This window comes from Leucopleurus acutus (assembly GCF_964270905.1).
Source record: "Leucopleurus acutus genome assembly, chromosome: 17".
NCBI lineage: Eukaryota > Metazoa > Chordata > Mammalia > Artiodactyla > Delphinidae > Leucopleurus > Leucopleurus acutus.
In genome coordinates this window covers 68,087,769-68,111,131 of record NC_139159.1, presented here as the reverse complement: position 1 = coordinate 68,111,131, position 23,363 = coordinate 68,087,769, and the positions used below count along the sequence as shown (strand labels likewise).

General features: G+C 46.9%; 1 protein-coding gene across 1 annotated transcript; it reads right to left on the bottom strand.

Annotated features, from left to right (window-relative positions):
• Positions 1 to 615: 615 nt before the first annotated feature.
• On the bottom strand, positions 616 to 16,419 carry ZHX2 (zinc fingers and homeoboxes 2). The gene is made up of 2 exons (XM_082858515.1): positions 13,684 to 16,419; positions 616 to 1,668 (listed from the first exon to the last, which is right to left on the bottom strand). Exon 1 carries the CDS (start codon positions 16,202 to 16,204, stop codon positions 13,688 to 13,690), a length of 2,517 nt encoding a protein of 838 aa, XP_082714641.1. The 5' UTR covers positions 16,205 to 16,419; the 3' UTR covers positions 616 to 1,668; positions 13,684 to 13,687.
• Positions 16,420 to 23,363: the final 6,944 nt, after the last annotated feature.

Below are 23,363 nucleotides of genomic sequence, written 5' to 3'. Positions count from 1 at the left end.
GAACAACGAGGGGCTTTTTAAACCTCACCGGGTCAGAGACACAGAAGCCGGCCTTCTCGGAGAAGTGGCAGTGTCCCAGTCACCAGCAACCCGGGACAGAAGTGACTGGCCTGAGGTCCCCCGAGAGCAAGCGGTGGCCTGCAGGCAGGTCTCATTCCCACGCCTGTGCTCTTCTCTGCAGCATTTTATGAGTCTATGTGTGAAGACCCCGGAGAAGCGTGGGCCTATCACTCACTTCTTTTCTATGTCACAGAGACATGATGGAGGTTCCCACGTCGACACTTACCCCGTTTTTACAGTCCCACCGGCGCTGTCAGGCCTCACCAGGACGGGAGATGGGAAGTGTGGTCATAGCGGATTTGAAACAGCTGGGTGAGTTGGAAGCCTCAGGCTGTGCCCCGGAGCCAGGCAGCAATGCAGAGCCAGGAGCAGAGGAAAAGGTTATAAAAATGTAGTCTTTGCTTTATTGAGTTACAACAAATGAGCAACAAGTTAGAAAAATTGTTTTTTTCCTCCAAACTCCCTAACCTTTTATTTGTGCAGTGCACTCAGATGAGGGGCAGCGTGGGCGGGGAAGGGACTGCAAACACAGCTCATACTGCAACGTTACACCAGATACGTCTCCTGGTGTTTCTTCTTTAGAAGTTAGGACTAACTGAGGGGGAAAAAAAGTGCACTCAGGAAACTAAAATTGGCCCAAAACAAACACACAAACAAGAAAAGCAATTCGTGGTGAAGCTTCAAGCTGAACTCTTGTCCAATACCACACTGAGAAGAGGCAGCTAGGAACGGAAACGAAAACCAAAGCTGTTCATCTTTGTACCATCTAGACACGAAGATCTCTTTTTCTTTTAATTTCACAAAAGTAATGATGATGCTAATGCAGCCGGGAGAGCCCTTTCTGCTGGTCACTAAAAAGGGGCTCAGAGGGTAGCCGTCTGCCACCCAGTTGTCCGGGTGCTGGCTCGGCCCAAGGTCTGAGCCCAGGCCATCAAAGAAACCAGACCGGCCTGGTGGCAGTTCAGAAGGCCTTGTGTGTGGCTAAACAGGGACCCCCAGAGGAGGCTGGGGAAGAAATAGAAATGGATTCGATTTGGAAGATCTGTCATCTGTAAAACCCTCTCCAAGTTAAGACAGATGCCTGAATCCCAGCCCTTTCCCCTGAAGAAATCTCCCAAATTTCAAGCTACCTTTAAAAATGAACTCTCCCTACCTAAAATCCAGTAGATATAATGGCACTAATGCTAACATCCCCCCTCCCCCAAATTAATAAAATAAAAAAAAAAAAGAAAGGAAAAAAGAGAAAAGCACGTGTGATCAGCCCTCCCTCCTGGAAAAATACCTTACAGTGGTAGTGCTGGAAAAGGAAGTTGCCCTTGGTTAAAAAGGTAACAAAATTTTCCCACATTGTACAAATCGGTTCCAGTATAGCAAGAGGCGGGGGCCTGGGCACAGGAACCAACTATTTACAAGGACCCATGGAAAACGCAGTGGTAGGACTTTGGCACTATGAACAATTCCCACCAGGCCTCAGGGAGGTGTGTACGAGTGAAGGCGTTGCACTTGGAGTCTCTGGCCAGGGTGGCCCACAGCCAGGGACAGAAGTTCTCTTCTCTCTTTGAAGACACAGTGTCCCCTTCATCAGCACAGCAGTTCTGGTGGACTTCCCTAGAAGGACAACACAAAACCAGAGATGTCAGGGAGGTGACCATCATTCCCTGGGTGCAAGGCATCGGGGGTGGCCTCTCCTTGGCTCTCCCGTGGAGACACTTCCAAAGCCATCCTGGGGCCTGGAGGAGAGACAAACGCCCTGTTTTAAAGAAACAAGTGTGTTTCCTGACCACAGTCTAACATTATGGGAAGTGCCTTCAGAATAAGGCCTTTGAAAACAGGATGACTTTCTGGGCAAGTGAAGGAGGTGATTCATTTCATCATTACAAGACCCTTTTCTTATTCCTGGAGAGGCAGCCAGTCACAATGGTTCCTAAAAGGCCCCAGAATCAGACACACCTGGATTTGGGTCAGGCGTTCTCTCTGTACTGGCCATGGGGCCTTACACACGTCAAAATCTCTCTAGGGCTTAGTTTTTGCTTCTGTAAAACAGGGGTGATAGTAGCATCCACAAAGTAGTTGTGATAAGAAGTTGATATATGCACCAGCATATAAAATAGTGCGAGGCGGGTGGTAAATATTACACGTGCTTTTGTTGTATTTGTTAGATGGAACCCTTTCCAAATAGGATATAAAATAATCATAATAAGATGAGAAATTTTAAGTGTATATTTTAATTTAATGTTTCTATCAACCCTCAGGTGTAGATAAAATTGTTATTCCCATTTTACAGGTGAGGAAACTGAGCACAGAGAAGCTAAAAACCTTGCCCAAGATCACACAGCTAGAAAATGGCAGAGCCAAAATTCCAACCCAGGCAATTTCCAGAGCCTGTGCCCTTAAACAGTGTTTATTGAGTCAGTATGGAGACGTGTTTAATTCTTATGTACTTTGAAGTAATGAAAATAGTCCAAGGACCTTCTTATGGGTTAAATTGTGCCCTCGAAACCCCCAAAGATATGTTGAAGTCCTAACCCTTAGTACCTCAGAACGTAACCGTATTTGGGAATTCCTTCACAGAGGCGATCAATGTTAAAATGAGGTCATTAGGGTGGGACCTAATCCCATAGGGCTGCTGTCCTTATAAAAAGGGGAAATTTGGACACGGAGACAGACACAGGGAGAACATCACGGGGAGACGGAGGCAGAAATCGGGGTGTTGCATCTATAAGGCAAGGATTGCCAGCAACCCGCCAGAAGCTAGCAGAGAAGCAAGGAACACACGTTCCCACGCAGCCCTCAGAAGGAAGCAACCCTGCCAGCACCAGACTTCCAGTCTCCAGACCGTGGGAGAATAAATTCCTGTCGGTTAAGCCACCCCGTTTGTGGTACTTGACGGCAGCCTCAGGAGACTAAGGCCGACCTCCACTTCCTCTGTGGGTTCCTGGGATCCAAGGATCCTGAGCTCGAATCCAAGGGGAGGGCTCCGGGCTGTAAAGGACGTAGTCAGGATTCCATGACAGGCTGGAAGGTGATCAGATCTGTAGATTCCTGAAGACACTGGCTTTTTCTTTGCCTCCCTCCTGGCAAGGCTGCGTTACTGCTCGGTCACTTCTCTAAGTAGCCGAGAAGGCCCTGAGAAGTTCTGGTGTTTTTCTTGTGCAGACGACCAAGAGCAAGAATACCAGACTTTTCAACCGAAGGCAGCAGCAGATTATCTATGTTGTTCGTCATTCTTAACGTCTGGATGTCAAATGTACCCACATTCCCTAAATACTCCCGACAGTAAGACTGAATATTGGAGTTAAGGAAACAGCTTGCAAAAGAAACGTCTGTGGATGAAACCAGATTCCAGGGTGTCCTTGGGATCTGGTACCACCCAAAAGTGATCCAGCAAATGTCACCGAATCGTAAGAGCTACAGGGATCCTTATAGGTGATGCTGCCAACATCACTCATTTCACGAGGAAAGAAAAAAGGAAGCTCGGGGGAGGAAAAGCGATTGCCCCGGGTCACATGACTGCTCAGCGGCAGAGTCAAAAGCAATAACGATCATGGTTGTGACGACAGTGAGAGTAGCTTAAATATATCTCATGCTTATTATGTGCCAGGCCCAAGGCGAAGTGATATGGCTCATCTCATTTGGTAACCTGGTAACCCGGGAGGTAGGCCCACCTGCAGTGAAGAGATGGGGGTTTAGCGAGATTAAATGGTGTCAGGCAAGTAGTAAGTGGTGGAACCTGGATTCTACTGCGGTCAATCCAACTTTCACTGCTTCTCGCCACACCTGACCCTCCTTGCCCTACGTTCACAGCTGCTCGCTGCAGGGAGTCACGTGGCACAGGAGCGCGCAGGTCTGCTTCAAAGACAGGCTGGCGGTCCCGGGCAGCTGAAGAGGACTACGTGCCTTACCGCTGATCCCATGCAGAGCCACACGCACCCAGGATGTGCACATGGACCACAGCCGGCCTCCCGCTGTGCTCTCTGAACAGGATTTCCCGCAGCAAACTGGGTCTTTCACCGTCTTCGGAAAGGAGGCTGCCTGTGGGCAGATGTCCATGCGAACAGTTCTCAAGACTCCAGGAAAACAAGGCCAAAGGTGGGTAAAGAGCGATTTTTCCTTCTCCCAACCAGGCTGAGGAACGTCAGCTCAGCACAGGACTGTGGTCTCCGCCGTGGAGCAGGGAGGAAAGAGCCATGGAGTCAGAGAAAGCTGGATCCAGGGTCAGCCACTTCGGAGCTGTGTGCCGAGGTCAGTTACCTAACCTCCCTGAGCCTCACTTCCACAGTTCATCGTCAGCCGGCTGCTGGGAGGGCAACAGGCAAGGTGTGCAAAGCATACATGTGCTCCAGAAATATTGCTTCCTTTTTTCCTTGAGGAAAGCCAGGTGCAAAATTACAGCCTTAGGGGTAAGTCAGCTCACCTGTGTGTGTGCGAATTTACACATTTCCTCTCTCTCCTCTCTCTCACATACAGAAAACTGAACCCTGTCTCTAAGTGATTGGCAAAAATTTGCTTTTTATTTTTATTTATTGATTTCTTTTGTTTTCTGAATTTGAAGATGACTAGTTAATGAGATCAGTCAGGGTGCTTGAATTATCTTGCCTATTAATATTACACTCTTATAACGCATATCAAGTATAAATTATTAGAAGAAAAAGAAGTTGATTTTATCACGGTGATTTTTCTGTAACAAATAATTTTTAAACAATCTGATTATTGATGAATTATAAAATATCTTAGCAACTATGCTGTCAGTTTATTTGAAAGTAATAAAAATATGTAAAAATTTGCTTTTTAGATAAACCTCAATATTAAGGTGGTTCTCCATCTGACAGTTTTTTAAAAATTGAAGTATAGTTAATTTACAGTATTGTGTTTCAGGTGTACAGCAAAGTGATTCAGTTATATATATATATATAAATATTTTTTCAGATTATTTTCCATTATAGGTTATTACAAGATATTCAATATAGTTCCCTGTGCTATATAGTAAATCCTTCCTGCTTTTCTATTTCCTATTTAGTAGTGTGTATCTGTTAATCCCGTACTCCTAATTTATCCCTCTGCCCTCTCTTTCCCCTTTGGTAACCATAAGTTAGTTTTCTCTGTCTGTGAGTCTGTTTCTGTTTTGTATATAGATTCATTTGTATCATTTTTAAGATTCCACATATAAGTGATATCATGTAATATTTGTCTTTCTCTGATTCATTAAGTATAATATTCTCTAGGTCCATCCGTGTTGCTGCAAATGGCAATATTTCATTCTTTTTTATGGCTGAGTAGCATTCTATTACATATATATATATGTTACATTTTCTTAAGCCAATAGTCTGTTGATGGGCACTTGGGTTGTTACCATGTCTTGGCTATTGTAAATAGCGCTGCTATGAACATTGGGGTGCATGTATCTTTTAGAATTAAGAGTATTCATCTTTTCCAGAGTGGGGTTGCTGGAGCGTATGGTAGCTCTATTTTTAGATTTTTAAGGAATGTCTGTACTGTTTTCCATAGTATTTACATACAAATTTATATTGCCACCAACAGTGTAGGAGGGTTCTTTTTTCTCCACACCCCCTCCAGCATTTATTTGTAGACTTTTTGACGATGGCCATTCTGACAGGTGTGAGGTGATACCTCATTGTGCTTCTGATTTGCATTTTTCTAATAATTAGCGATGTTGAGCATCTTTTCATGTGCCTGTTGGCCATCTGCATGTCTTCTCTGGAGAAACGTCTATTTAGGTCTTCTGCCCATTTTTTGATTGGGTTGTTTGTTTTCTTGATACTGAGTTGTATGAGCTGTTTGTATGTTTTGGATATTAACTCCTTGTTGGTTGCATCATTTGCAAATATTTTTTCCCACTCAGGTTGTCTTTTGTTGATGGTTTCCTTTGCTGTGCAAGAGCTTTTAAGTTTGATTAAGTCCCATTTATTTATTTTTGCTTTTATTTCTATTGCCTTGGGAGACTGATCTAAGAAAATATTGCTACGATTTTTGTCCAAGAATGTTTTGCCTATATTCTCTTTTAGGAGTTTTATGGTGTCATGTCTTACATTTAGATCTTTAAACCATTTTGAGTTTATTTTTGTGTATGGTGAGAACGTGTGTTCTAACTTCATTGATTTACATGAGGCTGTCCAGCTTTCCCAGCACCACTTGCTGAAGAGACTCTTTTTTCTCCATTGCATATTCTTGCGTCCTTTGTTGAAGATTAATTGACCATAGGTGTGTGGGTTTATTTCTGTGCTCTTCTGTGCCACTGATCTATATGTCTGTTTCTGTGCCAATACCATCATGTTTTGATTACTATAGCTTTGTAGATGGTCTTATCTGGGAGGGTTATGCCTCCAGCTTTGTTTTTTTCCCCTCAGGATTGCTTTGGCAATTCTGGGTCTTTTGTGGTTCCGTGTAAATTTTAGGATTATTTGTTCTAGTTCTGTGAAAAATGTCATGAGTATTTTGATAGGGATTGCATTAAATCTGTAGATTGCTTTGGGTAGTATGGCCATTTTAACAATATTCTTCCAATCTAGGAGCATGGGATATCTTTCCATTTCTTTGAATTATCTTCAATTTCTTTTATGACAATGTGTTTTTCCCTGTCTTATGGGGATGAACATGTATAATCCTCCAGCCGTATGCATTAATAATGATAAATAAATGCCGAACAAGGCCATTAAAAAAACAAAACAAAAAACCCCACAAAAAACATATTGCAAAGCCAAAGGGTGACCTGGAGAGGGGGAGACAAAGCCACTTCTTTTTGGCTTTTTCAGTGATTCCAGATGTCTGTGGGTGGCTCTGGGTCCCAGTAGCACCCTTGGAACTGCTGGACTTCAATTCTCCTCTGACCTCTCCCAGGCTACGTAGCGGTGGGCAGGACTTGGGCTGTGGGAGCTGGCGGCACTCTCAAAGTGAGGCTGGGAAGATGCAGGACACCAAGGGCACACAGCCTGGCCCCATTGCCTTCCCCTTGGGCAGCAGGTCCCAGCTGCAGTTTGCTTCTACAGAAGACCCTGCTCCCAGACACCCTCAGTTCACCTTTTTAAACTTATGTCCACAGAGTTCACTGCTGACCCCCGCCCTGCACTGAGTCTGGCTCACTGAGGAAACTCAAATGTTCATTAGTGAATGAAAAACAAGAAGAGAGCACAGTGCTGTTAGAGGCGGCTGGTTACACAAGACTGATGACAAAGTTCACATTTCAGGTGTTTTTTTGTTTGTTTGTTTGTTTTAAAGAGTATTACAGTGATTTTGACTATATGGCCTCTTGCTAAGCCCCTGGGCTTCTACCTGGAATCCTGCCACTTGGTCAGGGACATTCCGCATGGTAGAGAACCAACTGCCCGATGGGTCACTTAATCCCAGAGCACTAGTTCTTAGCTTTGGGGGAAACTGCAAAGTCACTGGGCCCCTTTTCTTATGGCCACTGTTCGAACGTTTCCACCAAGTGGATGTCCTGCCTCTCCCTGAACACTGTCCAGGACAGGGAACCCACTGGCTCCCACAGCTGTCCCTTTCTATCTTGGCGACACCTTGGAATGTTAAAAAGTACTACCTAATTCTTCAGCAAAATCTGTTTCCCTGTTACTTTACCTTTGGGGAAGCATGAAACAATTAGAATTCTTTTCCCATGTGCTAGCTTTCTGTTCCTATTTCTCTTTACTTTTCCCTGTAGGGATTTCCCTCAGGCCCTGTGGACTTGAGAGAGAATAACACCGCAGTCCCTGAGATAGAAAAGCAAGCACTGTGATTGTAATTTATTCAGTCTTATCTCAGTCATATTTCTGAGTCCAACTTTCTTTTATTGGGAAGGGGCATGGTCTAATTTGAATTAGAACTGAGAAAGGAAAGCATGGTGACACGGAGAAAGAATAGGTAATTTCTCAGCGGATGAGGAGAACTTCACACTATCCTACATCATGTCAACTCTGCACATCTGGCACTTCCTTGAAGCATGAACTCAGACACGTCATAGCCACGATAGTCACCTTTTAGGTTCCCTGAGGCACCAAGTTCCCTCCTGTCTCAGGGTCTTTGGGTATGTGCTTTCTTCTGACTGTTTCTCTGCCCAGCCAACTCCTACTCAACCTTTTGCATTTCAATTCATCCACTGCTTGTTTAGAGAAACCTTGCCCAACCCCCTAAATCAGGTCAAATTGCCCTAATCTATATTCTCACAGTTCCATGCGCCTTTCTTTCAAAAAAATCTTGTCACCTGGCAAAATTTCTTTTTTTTAAAGAAGATTTTATTAATTAATTTATTTAATTAGGAAATTTAGGAGTTTATTAATTAATTTATTTTTGCTGTGTTGGGTCTTTGTTTCTGTGCGAGGGCTTTCTCTAGTTGTGGCAAGTGGGGGCCACTCTTCATCGCGGTGCGCGGGCCTGTCACTATCGCGGCCTCTCGTTGCAGAGCACAGGCTCCAGACGTGCAGGCTCAGTAGTTGTGACTCACGGGCCTAGTTGCTCCGCGGCGTGTGGGATCTTCCCGGACCGGGGCTCGAACCCGTGTCCCCTGCATTGGCAGGCAGATTCTCAACAACTGCGCCACCAGGGAAGCCCAACATTTCCTTTTTGTTTGATGGAAGATTATTTGGTCAAAGACTATGGGCTCCATGAGGGCAGGGACATGCTGGGCACTGCTGCCTTCCAGAGCCTGGCACACTGCAGGCTTTCCACAAATACTGATGGATGAATGAGCCAAGGCACTTACTATGAGCATCTCTGGACTAGTTGCTCCTACTCCTTGGGGCTAGCATCCTTCCTCTGAAGAATGAGGGGCTTCGATTTCATTACATTCCTAAGTCACTACAAGCTGCCTAAAGCACAATGGAAATTCCTAGTGTGAGAAACTCCAGAATTAGGTAAAAGGAAGTCATAGCAGTTAATCCTCCATGAGGTACCAGGGCAGCGAGGCTAAGGTACAGTCCCTGAGAAGTATCACCCAGTAAATAGCTAGTGATCGATTCTCCAACAGACCTTTCCCTCAAGCTGCCCACACACAGGGAAAGCAGTTTGTCCCCAGTTCCTCTCCCCTGATGGCTGTCATCTGATGGGACTAGTGAGTGATAGAAAAAAAAAAAATGAGGAGAAGCAAAGGACTGAGGTACCAGATCCTGGATAACTGGAAGCCAACTATCTTTGTTAATTCTCAGGTTGGTTCGATAAACTGCTGTTAAGCATCTGTTCTGAATCAGGCACTGGGGGATTCAGAGATTAATGGCCTATGATGCCTGCCTTTAAGGGTCTGATTGGGGAGAGACAGGGAAATAGTTAATTACGACATTTTCATTTATCCATCCATCCATTCACATATCTGTATTTGGACGGCTAATCTGAACAGATGATGGGGGTATACCTATCCTAGATCTTAAATTGTAGCCAGGATCCAATGTTGGCAGCCTTGAATATTTTAAGCAAGCTGAACTATGGAAAATATTTTTTTTCTGACATTTCACAGATTTCCCTCTTCCCCAAAGCCATCCCTAATTCTCAGGAGATGGAAATTGTCAGAAATCAGGAGGCAGCAAAGTAGTGAATAGTTGTGTATTAGTTCCCACTCCACATAGAATTAAGAAATGACCATGTCCTATTGGTCCAGCCTGGGCGGTGATGGCGGTGCCACTGTTGGCAAGGTGGTGGGCCACGGTGGTTGGGTCAGGCAGTGACCTGACAGATGAGAGGGGGCCTCCAGGCTCCACCAGCCGCTAGCTGAGGAACCCAGGGCAAGCATCTCTGAGCCTCCGTTTGGCCCTCTGTAAAATGGGGAACGAGCCGTACCTCTGTCAGAAGGTTGTCATGAAGTGTAAATAACTTAATAGATGTGCTGGGAAGAATGCTGAACACATGGCATATACAAATAAATGGAAATTCTTCGTGGTAGCAGAGCCGGGCAATTTCGTTTGGCCAACCATCAAGGCATATGTCTGCCATTCTCTGGCTCAAGTGTTCTGACTCATTTTTAGGAAAGGAGGAGTTTATTTTTTGGCCTCTTACCAGGACAGATCTCTCAGTGGATGGCTCGATAATTGTTTGGACCCAGAGACTGAATCAAGATGCCCCAATTCAAGGCTTGGGAAGGATTCCTTATCTTTGTGTCTAATCTCAGGGCCAGGGTGAGCCTGGACATTCAAATACTGTCCTGAACCTTGCCAAGCTTCAGCCAGAGGAATTGGTCGGGGTGGGTAAGCTTCACTCCCACAGAGGAAATCCCATCCTAGAATCAGCGCCCGGCTGCTTACCCAAGTTTTTTCTCACTCTCTCTCTCTCTCATATGTGCATCACATAACACCTTTCATGAAATCAAAACCATGCATCATTCCCAGGATTATTATATGTGTGGCAACTGCAGGTTCCTAAATAAATATGTGTTTAAATAAAGACATCACTGAATATTTATGAATTTCAAGAGACCCATGTGTTTGGTTCATAAAAGCTGTGAAGTATTTGGAGAGGTTTTTTTCCCCTCGAGGTTGGAAGCTTCCTTGAAGGGGTGCCTCTGTCGGGACTTGGGAGAACTTTTGGCTGCCGCCACCGGCACAGAGACGGCGGCCCCTTTCTCAATTCAGTGGCACCTGAAAAGTATCAGGAGGCCCATTAGGGATATCGGATGTCACAGGTGTTGAGTGGATCTTAGCATGTTGTTTAGGAATGTTTTCTAGCACACACTTGTGGCGTTCGCCGTAAATAAACATAAAAGAGCGGTTCCTGGGTGTTCCTGGTTTTTGGGGGGACTTGACTAGTTCCTGCATCTCTGAATTATTTGATGTTAATTCAAAAGTCAACTCTAAAAACCCTAGGTATCTGCCGCCACAGGAGCGGGTCAGGGGTGGGAGGTGCTATCAATCAGAAATGGGGAATTTCTGTCAGAAATAAAGAGGCAGAAACGGCAGTAGGAAGAACGAAGGCTCCGGAGTGAAACCGAGGTGCTGGCTGGGAGAATGTGGATAAGTTCCTTGGTTTCTGAGTCTCAGTTTCTGGTTTTATAAAAATATAGAGAAGCTAACCTCTCAGGGCTGCTAGGAGAATTGAATGAGACCATTTGTGGCCACAGCGCCCAGCTCAGCCTCTGAACTCAGGAGGCCTGGCTTCCTTCCTCCCTCCCTCCCTCCCTCCCTCCCTCCCTCCCTTCCTCCCTTCCTCCCTTCCTCCCTTCCTCCCTTCCTCCCTTCCTCCCTTCCTCCCTTCCTCCCTCCCTTCCTCCCTTCCTCCCTCCCTCCCCAAAGCTTCTCTTTATGGTTTCAGCATTTCTTCCCCCTTCTCCTTCTCTTGGGCCTCAGGTGGGGGTCAAGCACAGTGGCAACCAACTCAGATGGGCACTGTCAACTGTTGGTGTTGGTATAGTTTGGGAGAGAAAAGATGGGGACAGGTGGCCTTGGGGGCCTCTGGGGGGCTGCCATCCCTAGATACCTCCCACTCAGCGATGTGCATCCAAGAGCTAACTCTGGACACAGGAACAATTAGCGTCCTTATATCCAAATTGAGCAAACACAACTGGTTCAGAGTAACTTTTGCCTGCTGTGGAAAGCCATCAGGTTTTCTTTTAGTTTGCCTCTTCTCAACTTTCTGGCTATGCCAAACCTCTTTTGGTTCCTCAGCTGCACCATTCCTTTTCTTGTCTCTGGACCCTTGCTTGGCTCTTCCTTCCACTTGAAACACTCTTCTCCTTGTCTGTGCACTTGGCTAGCTCCTGAGTCAGCTGTCCCTTCCTCCAGGAAGCCTTCCCTGACTTCCAGCCTGGGTGCCCCTCCTGCGTGCATGTCTCCATCATGCCACGGAGCACCCTGGCGAATAAAGGAAGAGCAATTTCCCTTCTTGTTGGTCTGACTGAGCTCTAGGTGAAGGAGGACTCTATCTTCTTCATCCTGTCCTCTCTAGTGCCTAGCACATTCGCCCACATACAGTAGGCGCTCAGGACGTATTTGTTGAATTGAATTGAACCCAACTGTCTACTGTGTGGTAGGTGGAAAAAGCAATCACGTAGACTTACGTTTATGCATCAGAACAATCTGGGATGGAAGATGGGGCAAACTAGGAGCTTTCAGGCAGAATCTGATTGGACAAACAAACAAAAAACGTGCTCCTTCATTTCAACAAGGGGGATATGGGCTGGTTTGGTAGGGTCCTTTTTTAAAATTGAATTTGTTACAAATTGCTTCTGTTTTATGTTTTGGTTTTTTGGCCAGTGAGGCAGGTGGGATCTCAGCTCGCCGACCAGGGATCGAACCCGCACCCCCTGCATTGGAAGGCAAAGTCTTAACCACTGGACTGCCAGGGTAGTCCCTGGTAGATTCTTATAAGAAGCAAGAAAATGGTAGAGGGAGGATGAAACCGTTGTAGCCGGGTGGAGGCGGGTGGTTGGTGCGATGCGTAATGCCCTTTAACCCCTCCTATCACTAGCTTACCTTCCTCACCCGCAACCCATTGCCACTTCCTCCTGCAAAGTTGGAGGAGAAAGACTTGATGGCATTCTGTGGTTGGCTGCTCATTAAATTGCTCTTTTAATAGCTGATGGAACCGGCTAAAATAAGGTTTCTAGAGGACTTTATTTATTTGCCAGGTGCCTCGTTTTATTACTGAATAAATGAATTAATGAGGGACATGGCTGGCCAAAGTTGTCCGAGTTCATAAATAAAAAGGTATGGTAGTTTCCAGGGCTCCCTTGGGGACCTTATCAATCATTCTAGAGGTTTTTACCTTTCACTATGTTTAAAGATGACATGGTGGTGGCGCGGGGCTTCCATTGCCTTTTAAGTGACCTCTGGAGAAGCCAAGCCGGGCAGATTGTAAATTGTAAATCGTGCATCTCCCTCCTGGTTCTAAGCTGCCCTTGGAATACTTCGGCTTTGGCCAAGGTAGACCTTTCCCTCCTGTATCCCTCTCTCTACCATCCCCCCCCCTGCCCCCTTTTCTAAACGTACCATCAAGAGAGCTGCCATGCTTCAGGCCCTGATTTGCACAGACCTCTGGTGAAGCACAAACACCAAGGGCTTGGGTGGCACGTCCCGTTTTGCGGATGACATGGCCATTAGTGACCATGGTAACCTCCCTTCCCAGGCTTTTGTGGCTCCACAGACCTAATTTACACCAGTCTCCTCCAGATTTGAAGGGGCTCTGGGGACCCCATCAGCACAGCAACAAGCGGGGTTACTTAATGAGACATACATGGGCGCACCTTCCTTTAGCCGCGGCGAGGTAAATACCAGGTACTTTCAAAACCTTTCAGGTTAAAGGAAACAATCCCAAATTTTTATTCAGTAAACGTAGACACTTATTCTTTAAAAAATCCAAAAAGAAAAGAAAAAGACATATCCTTTCATGTTTGTCGCTTACACCAGTGAACACAAAACAGGCCTTGTGTTGTGTTACCTTGTTACTAGACTTTAGAACGGATGGACCCCCCCAAAGGCCACAGGCAGTGATGCTGTCACCTATCAGCACTACCTTGCAAATAAAAACATAAAATCTAGCAACACCTATTCTTCTTCCTTTGTCTTAAAAGAGCTTGAAAGAAGAACCCATGATCTGTGTCCATATCTCTGTACCCAACACCTGTATCAACTCTGCCAATAGAAAGAAAGAAACCCAGCCTCCTGCCCTGGCTCCCGGGGGGACAGGTGGCGTTACCTGTCTAGGCCTGGCTGGCCTCAGCAGGGACGCTGTCGGAGTCCGAGTCGGCCAGTTCCGCCGCACCTTCTGCTGCCGTCTGACTCCAGCTGTCCGACCTGTCTGAGACGGCGTCCTCCTCTCCGACCGTCACCTCCACCCAATCCACGATGCCCGATTCCTCATTCTCGTCGCTGCCCTGGCCGTCCCGACTGTTGCCCTCTGATCCGTCCGAGGTGGCCTCCGAGGGCTTTGCCAGCAAACCGTCTCTTGCTTGCTCGCCGCCTGCTTTCATCCTGGGGCCCAGCTTCTCCAAGCCCTCTTTGCAGAGCTTTTTGGGGTCCCTGTGATACTGCGGACCGCCCTCGCTCCCGTTCTTCGAGCTCTCGGCGATGACGGCTTTCGCTGCCCTCCTCGACGGGGCGTCGTAGCCATGATCATCCGCCACGTGCCGCTGCTGGTACCGCTCCAGCCACTTTAAGGTTCCAGTTTTTAGCAAGCATCTGTTCTCCTTGAACCAACGCACGATTTCAGTTCGGACCAGGCCGGTCTTTGCTGCCAGCTGGTCATACTCCTGGGGGGTTGGCCACTGGGTTCTTGCAAACGTGCTCCTCAGGAGATGAACCTGTTCTTGATTTTTTGTAATTGCTGGTGAAGGGCTGGGCAAAGAACCGGGCACCTGGGCGCTGGAGAACTGGTCGAGTCGAGACAGAGCACCATTGGGGGCCACCGAGTCTGGGCCTTTCTTGCTGGACCCCATGGAATCCAGGACGGCCTGTTCCATGCTGTCCCGAAGCTTCCGCCTCTCCAAGAACCAGGAGTCGATCTCTCTCCTGCTCAGCTTGGTCTCCGCTCTTAGCCTGTCCAGTTCTGCTTGGGTCGGGAAAGAGCTTTTCAGAAAGCTGTCTTCCAGGATTTTCACCTGACCTTGGCTTTTCTCTTTGAACTTCTGCGGGGCAAAGTCTGGGTACGCGTGGTGAGTGCGGCCGTGTCGGGAAGCCGCGATGGCCAGCTGGTCTTTGGCAAGGGATTCGCTGGTGATGTGGACGATGCCCCTTTGACACCGATACCGGTGGTCGCTGAACCACTTCTTGATCTCGCTCCTGGCGAGGCCGGTCACCTCGATGAGCCGGTAGACCTCAGCGTCGTCGGGGAACTGGCTCTGGAGGAAGCTCGCCTTGAGGTGTGCGATCTGCTCCTTCGTCTTCTTGCGGTCGCTGGCCGGGGTCAGCGAAGGGTTGGCCACCTTGGGCGGAGGCTCTGGCACTTGAGCGATGTGCGGGCGCTTGGGCTCGGGGGCAGCTTGGGGAGTCGCCAGAGGTCTCTTCTGGCCGTGGTTAGTCACTCCGGCCACGGCGAGCGTGATGGGGGAGCAAGAGACGGTCGTCGGCCCGCTGGTCACCTGAGTCAGCACGAGGCTGGTCTGGCCGAGGATCTGGCACGGAAGCGCTGTCTGGAGGATGGGCTGTGACATCTTGGTAGGGGCCAACTGGGCGGGCAGCACAGTGATCGTTGGGGGCACCGACTGGATGGTGCCATTAAACATCTTCTTCCGGGCCTCTTCCACCTCCTCCGGGGACCAGCTGATGCCATGCTTTAAGCGCTGGGTGGCAAACCAGATTCTGATGTGCTCTTCCGGGTGTTTGGAAGCAGCTGTGAGCCAGGACAGCTCAGCCTGCGTTGGGTAAGGGAACTTGTTGAAGGAGTTGATCATGGTGGCGTTGGTGTCCAGGGCAGAGTTGTATTTGGTAGTGTTCAGCGGCACGGGGACCTTGGGGACAAGGTTGATATTTGGTGGGAGCTGGACAGAAGGCATAACGTGTCCTAAGGTGTCCTGGAGGAGCTCCACGCCCCCGAGTCTTGAGAGGATCTCGGCCGCGTCTGTCACCAGGCGGGTGGTCCCTTCCACGTGGTTCTCGGGGGCGGCCTCCTCTGGCTTCTTGGGCACCTTCTTGGCATCGGCTTTCGGTTTCCCTGGCTTCATGATGGGGGTTTTACTCACCGAGATCCCGGGGTCATTGTCCGCGCTCCCGGGGCCGCTGGTGGTGAGGGACACGACGTGGTTCGTGGCGTCGATGGACTGCTCCAGGACGGTCTGATTGTTACGCTTGATGAGCTTCAGCTTGAAGTTGGTCTCCCCGGGGTGGAACTTGGAGTTGTGGTCAGACAAGGAGTCGTACTTTTTGGTTGTGAAGTTACATTCGGCACACACGTAGAGCGGGTTGAGAATCACGTTGGGGTGCTGCGTGTCAACGTGCTCCGTGAACTCGTTCAGGTTTTGCGTGGAGTAGGGGCAGTATTTGCATTCATAACCACCTTGGAGTTTTTTGGATTGATTTTCCCCTGTAGACTTCACCTCTATCACTTCATTTTCTTTGGAAGAGTTTTCAGGTTCTGCTGCCCAAGCGTCCTTGGCCATTTCGGGCTGTGGCGTGCCGATTCCTTTCTCTTTGGCCCTGTCTCCTTCCTCGGGCACGTCTTGTTCTACTACTTGTGATGTCCGAACCATGCACGGGGTTGTGGATTTTCGTTTGCTCGCCATGCTGTCTGTCTGTGTGCAATGGCTTATTTGGGGGACGGGGGCGGGTAGGGAAGGGGCAGTGAAAGTTTTGGAACTACTAAGATAAAAGGCTTTTGGCTTTATGCCCCGCTCCAATGGCTTTGGCTTCACTTGAACGCTGAAGTCTGGTGCTTGAGTTTCCAGAATGATTTCAGTGCAGAAGATTGTAACTGTTCCAATGGCTAAACACAAGAGGCAGCATCATACCTGTGGGACAAGAACAAAGAGAGTGTCAGTGTTTCCTCACAGGGCAAAAGGAACTAGCATTTCTTTCTAAGTTGCTCCCATGACCCAGCCCAACTGGCACCCAAAGCAAATACCCAGGTGCGCACAGATGGTGTGAGAGTGGGTACTCCTAAACACGAAAGATCACATTTTTCTTCTCTTCCATTCTCTGGGAAGGGCAGTGGGGACGGGCCCAAAGCAAGCAAATGAGGATGCAGGTCACTCATTCATGTTTAGAGACCAAGGGATACAGAAAAGCAACAAGGGCACCGAGATCTTATGAAGTGGTGGGTAGGGTGCTGGAGGGCACCTTGCAGTGAAGTGCTGGCTGGGTTCGCAAGCCGCTTTTATGGATGGTACATCAGAAGCAAGATGCTTGCCTGGGGCTGGCGAGTGGAATTTATATAGGAGTTAGAAGATGGATATGAATGTTTCGTTTATTAACATAAAGGTAAAATCACTATAGAAAATCCAGAAAAAGCATCAAAGTATAAAAAAGAAAAACATCGCCCCAAATATCGTAGATCCTTCATTTCACTTGAACATTTCCCATTTTCACAAACTTTGAGCAAAAGCATGATTAAGAAATGGCTGCATGACATTACATTGTAGGGATATACCATACATGATGTAATTAGCCATTGGACTTTTGTTGGACATTTATTCCTAATTTTTGGCTCTTCTGACAACATTGTAGTCAATACCCTTAGTCCTTATTCCTGAAGTAAAAGCACTGGGTCAGAGGAGGTCAACATTTTACATTCTCTTGACTCATATGGCCAAGTTTTTGCATCATTTGGCCTTTTCGCCGGCAGTGAATGAGTGCCCGACTCACCACTTAGCTTACATGAAATATTACCATGAGAAAGCCTGGCCAATTAGATACGGGAAAACTGCTTTAATATGCTTTCATGCTTCTCTTGATTGCTAATAAGGGTGAACCGTTTTCAAAGATTCACTTGCCATTTGTATTCTTTTGTGAATTGTGGATTTATGCCATTTAAAAAAATACTTTATTATTATTTTTAAAAATTAATTAATTAATTATTTATTTTGGCTGTGCCGGGTCTTAGTTGTGGCACGTGGGATCTTTAGTTGTGGCATGCGGACTTCTTAGTTGCAGCATGCACGTGGGATCTAGTTCCCCGACCAGGGATCGAACCCGGGCCCCCTGCATTGGGAGCGCAGGGTCTTACCCACTGGATCACCAGGAAAGTCCCTATGTCATTTTTATATTGTGATGCCCAGTGGTTTTATTATTAATTTGTGAGTTCTCTCTATATTAAAAACATTAGTACCTTTCTATATTTGTTGCAAAAATTTTCCAGTCTGTCAATTACCTTTTAGTTTTGCATATGGTATTTTTTCATGTTTTACAGGTAGAAATTTTTTCTTTTTAAACGGCAAATTTATCAGTCTTTTCCTCTTGTGGTTTCTTTCATTGTGATTTTACATTTAGAAGGTGATTCCCTGCTTTGATAGCTGAGACCTATTATTCTATGTTTTCTTAGAGTGTTTTGGCTTTATTTTTTAAAATTTTTTTTGCGTTATGCGGGCCTCTCACTGTTGTGGCCTCTCCCATTGCGGAGCACAGGCTCCGGACGCGCAGGCTCAGTGGCCATGGCTCACGGGCACAGCCGCTCCGCAGCATGTGGGATCCTCCCGGACCGGGGCACGAACCTGCGTCCCCTGCATCGGCAGGCGGACTCTCAACCACTGCGCCACCAGGGAAGCGCTTGGCTTTATTTTTTACATATAACTTGTCTGGACTTGAACCGAACTGATCTTGGGGTAAGCTGTGAGATACAATTCTAACCATTTTTCTTGAAAGTTATCAATTATCTCAATAGCATGTATAGTGTTATTTATTTCTCACTAATTTGTGAAGCCACCTTGGCCACACATTAAAGTTTTCTATATACTAGGGTGTTTCTGGATTATCTGTTCTGTACCTCTTATCTAGCTCTTGAGCCTTACTTACACTTATGCTTCACTTAAATTTTTTTTTTGTAGATTAGAGCATGTTTTAACATCTGGCAGAGTGAGTTTCTCTTTATCATTCTTCTTTTGCCAAATAAGTCTGGGTTATTCTGATCACCTATTAATGTAAATCAGTTCTCATGAATCAGAATCATCTGCAAAATAAAATTCTGTTAGAATGTTGATTGGAATTGCATTAAACAAATATTAATTTAGGAGTACAGGAACAATTTGCTTATTATAACGTAGGTTATGTTAACAGAACCCCCACAGGGGAAGTGATGGGCTGGACCACGCTGAGTATCTAAATGCACGGGCTTCCATAGAGGATGGCCTTTCATTGTGTGTTTGGAAACAGGGGTAGCCGACATGACATCTGGGGGAAAGGGGATGGAGGGGATAACATATCCTCTCCTGTCCCTCCCACTGGCCTAGGTTTGAGTTCCACTGAAGAGAGGGCTCAAGGAAGAATTAATGGACTTATTTTCAAGAGCAACCCTCTGGGACTTGGGGCCCCACTTATCTGCTTAGGGGGGTCAGGTGACAAACCTGTGCAGGACTCGGGGGAGGGGCATCCCTCCCCTGTGAACCCAGAAACGGCCACTCTGAGGCATTTTCATGCTGGGCAATTTCTTTCTTTCTTTTTTTTAACACCTTTATTGGAGTATAATTGCTTTACAATTGTGTGTTAGTTTCTGCTTTATAACAAAGTGATGCTGGGCAATTTCATCAGCAGTGGGTGAGGGTCCCTCAGGGCACTGGTGAGGGCAGGAGATGGGCACAGCAGAGCAGAGGGGAGCTGTGTCTTTTTGCTGACAACACCCAAATTGACATGTTTAGCTGAACATCAGACTCTTGATTTTCCCCCTCAAACATGGGTCCTGCCCACCCCCCCCACCATGTCTACAGCTCTTCATCTCCATCTCTATGGCACACTCAGGCCAAAATCCTCTTTACCTCACCTCCAAATTAGTCCATCAGCGATCCTGTTGACTCTGTCTTCAAAATAAACCCAGTATCGGACCCCTTCCATCTCCCGTCTGGAAGCCTCCCACAGGCCTCCTGCTTACTTCCTCTCTAGAGCAGCACAGGGATTTTCTTTCTGCTTCTTTTTTTTTTTTTTTTTTGCGGTACGCGGGCCTCACTGTTGTGGCCTCTCCCGTTGCGGAGCGCAGGCTCTAGACGCGCAGGCTCAGCGGCCATGGCTCACAGGCCCAGCTGCTCTGCGGCATGTGGGATCTTCCCGGACCAGGGCACGAACCCGTGTCCCCTGCATTGGCAGGCGGACTCTCAACCACTGCGCCACCAGGGAAGCCCCTTTCTGCTTCTTGATGGGCTTTATTTATGGTTTGAAATTCATTTTGGTACTGAAAAGCAATTAAATGTTATTTTTAATCTCTAAAGGTTTTTTAAAAATCGAAGTATAGTTGGTGTATAATATTATATAAATTACAGGTATACAATGTAGTGATTCACAGTTTTTAAAAGTTATACTCCAGGGGGCTTCCCTGGTGGCGCAGTGGTTGAGAGTCCGCCTGCCGATGCAGGGGACACGGGTTCGAGCCCTGGTCTGGGAGGATCCCGCATGCCGTGGAGCGGCTGGGCCCGTGAGCCATGGCCACTGAGCCTGCGCGTCCGGAGCCTGTGCTCCGGAACGGGAGAGGCCACAACAGTGAGAGGCCCGCGTACCGCACACACACACACAAAACTTGTTAAAAAAAGTTATACTCCATTTATAGTACTACAAAATATTTGCTGTATTCCTCATGGCGTACAGTATATCCTTGTAGCTTATTTTATGACTAACAGTTTGTGCCTCTTAATCCTCTCCTCCTATCTTGCCCCTCCCCCTTCCCTCTCCCCACTGGTAACCACTGGTTTGTTCTCTGTGAGTCTGCTTCTTTTTCGTTATACTCACTAGTTTGTTGTACTTTTCAGATTCTACATATAAGTGATATGTGTTTGTCTTTCTCTGTCTGGCTTACTTCACTGAGCATGATACCCTCCAAATCCATCCATGGTGTTGCAAATGGTAAAATTTCCTTCTTTTTAAGGCTGAGTAGTATTCCATTGTGTGTGTGTGTGTGTGTGTGTGTGTGTGTGTGTGTGTGTGTGTGTGTGTGTGTGTGTATCACATCTTCTTTATCCATTTATCTGTTGATGGACACATAGGTTGCTTCCATATCTTGGCTATTGTAAATAATGCTGCTATGAACACTGGGGTGCATATATCTTTTCAAATTAGTACTTTTTTTTTTTTTTTTTTACAAAATATACCCAGGAGTGGAATTGCTGGGTCCTATGGTAGCTCTATTTTTAGTTTTTGAGAAACATCCATACCATTCTCCACAGTGGCTGCACCAATTTACATTCCCACCAACAGTACATGAGGGTTCCCTTTTCTTCATATCCCTGCCAACATTCGTTATTTGTATTCTTTTTGATGATAGTCATGCAGAGGGAGATTTTAAGGTAGGAATCAGTTTAGGACACTGTTCTGCATGAAGCCCTCTCTTGGGTCCCATCAGAGTGAACTCCAACCCCGGCCCCTTCTGGTCCCTGCTCCCCTCCCCACTTGCCCCTATCACTCCGGCTGCTGGAACAGGTGTATCCCTTCCATCACAGGGCCTTTGCCAGGAAGTCCACCCCTAGAGCTCCTCGGTTTTCACGGCTCCATGTGAAAGTCACCCTTCCACAGAGAGGCCTTTCCTGACCACCATTCCATATAAAATACTGCCTCTCCCAGTTCCCCAGTCACTCTCTCCCTGCTTTGCTTTCTTCATAGCACCATATATATATATATATATATATATATGTATATATATATATAGTCATTGAGATATAATTGATTTACAATGTTGTGTTAGTTTCAGGTGTACAGCAAAATTGTTCAGTTATACAGATATATATATATATATATATATATATATGTAGGGTTTTTCCGTAAGATCTTACAGAAAAACCCAAACAAACTTTTTGGCCAACCCAATATATATATATTCCTTTTCAGATTCTTTTCTACTATAGGTTATTATAAGATATTGAGTATAGTTCCCTGCATAGCACTTTTTAATACTCAGAATTTACTTATATATTTTTGTGGTTAAAGGAAGAGGCAGGAGAGAGTACCTACCCATTTTCTCCTAATACAGCAGCCACTGGCCACACGTGCCTCTTTACATTTATATTAATTAAAATTAAATAAAATGTAAGATCCCGTTTTCAGTTGCACCAGGCACATTTCGAGTGCTCAGTAGCTGCACGTGGCTGGTGGCTACTGTATTAAACAATGTGGGACATCGCTCTCATTGAGAGATGTTCTACCAGACTGCGCTGTTCTAGAATATAAACTCCACAAAGGCAGGAACTCTTCACTGTGATTTCCCCGGAACCTAGAGCAGTATTTGGTCCACAGTATGCTTTCCATAAAGATTGGCTGAACGTTAAATTAACTGCAGAGTGGCTACCCTGAGGGAACTGCTGCTGATGCAGACCAATGATGTACGGGAACATCTCTCGTGGACGCTCAGTGATGTGGGTGCGTGCATGTGTATTGCATGCATGTACATTGCACGTGTGTGTGCGCTTACACGAACATGCCTGCACTTGCACGTATGTGCACGTTGCACATGTTGTGTGTGCATGCGCAGAAGCCTGCATCTGCACGTATGTGCACGTGTGTGTGTGCACGTGTGAATGTGTGTGAGTGTGCACGAGGGCTTCTATGAGCGGAGGAACCCGGTAAGGGAAAGGAGGTCCTACAGTTCTGTAGGGGTTACCACTGACGTAGCAGAATGTGGCCAAATCTGTGCCCCCTATCCAAGAGGCCTGGGCCTTTGAATTATGATTTTTAAAAGAGAGGGAGCAGAAGACGACTTTTCTTTTGCAGAACAAAGAAATTGGGCAGGAATAGGTGCAGGGGAGAGCAGAGACTTTTTCACAGAAACTCCTTTATCTAGAATTATTTAAATCTGTTGACAAGTGAGGCCAAGCAATGAGCCAAATTTGTGGTGAAATATCCTAAAAGCTTTTTGATGTTCTAAGAACTGTGGTTCAGAATAGACGGTATCTTCTAAAACGTATTTGGCAACCAGGGGTGAAAACCACAGCAGATTAAAAAGAAGGGAAGATGAAGGAAGGAAAGAGAGGGGTGGGGAGGGCTCAGAAAACAGTGAGCCTTTGAAGAATTCCTCTCCCAAGGTCCCCCCAGTGAAGCTGCAAGAACCACTGCCCTTGGAAGAATAATCCGAGCACAACAAGGGGGTGAGTGTCTGCAGAGCAGTGGAGACTTGGCGTCTGTCTTTCTGAAAGTCTGTGAGCCACCAGTGAGGGGACCAGCGCCACGAGGCCTGCTACTCGCTGGCGTGAAGGCTGCATATTTCTGGCCAAGTCTTCAGGTTCAGGTGTACACTTGCCCAAGTTAGCAAAAATAAAAAACAAATGAATGCATGAATAAAATGCACGTTAAAACTCCGACACAGTCCCTTCCATGGTGGGTGGTGAGTATCCCAGCAGACCGGCTCCATGTCGCGGGCCTCGCCCTGGGCCAGTTTCCCGGCGGGTCTGAACTGCGTGCAGGCACGTTCTGTACCGACCTGAAAACACTCCACTTCAAAGCAGCACCGAGTGGTCCCCAGGCTGCTCCAGCCACTGTGCTGAGGGCCCAGCGGTAGGTGGGGAGCCTCAGAGGCAATCCCTGCCCTTGGGGGGAGTGGCCCGAGCAGATTAGAACTAAACACCATTGTGTTTAAGATCCTGGTGCCCAGAAGGAGGGGAGAGGTGAGAAGTTTCCTTCCTCTATGGCTCTTCTCCATCACGCCTCTTTCTATCTTGAATCCCACCCCTCACAGCACAACTAAGAGCATCACACGTACATGTTACACGGAGAAGGAACCCAAACACCAAGTACAGACTCTTGCCTCCTTTGCCTGTTTTT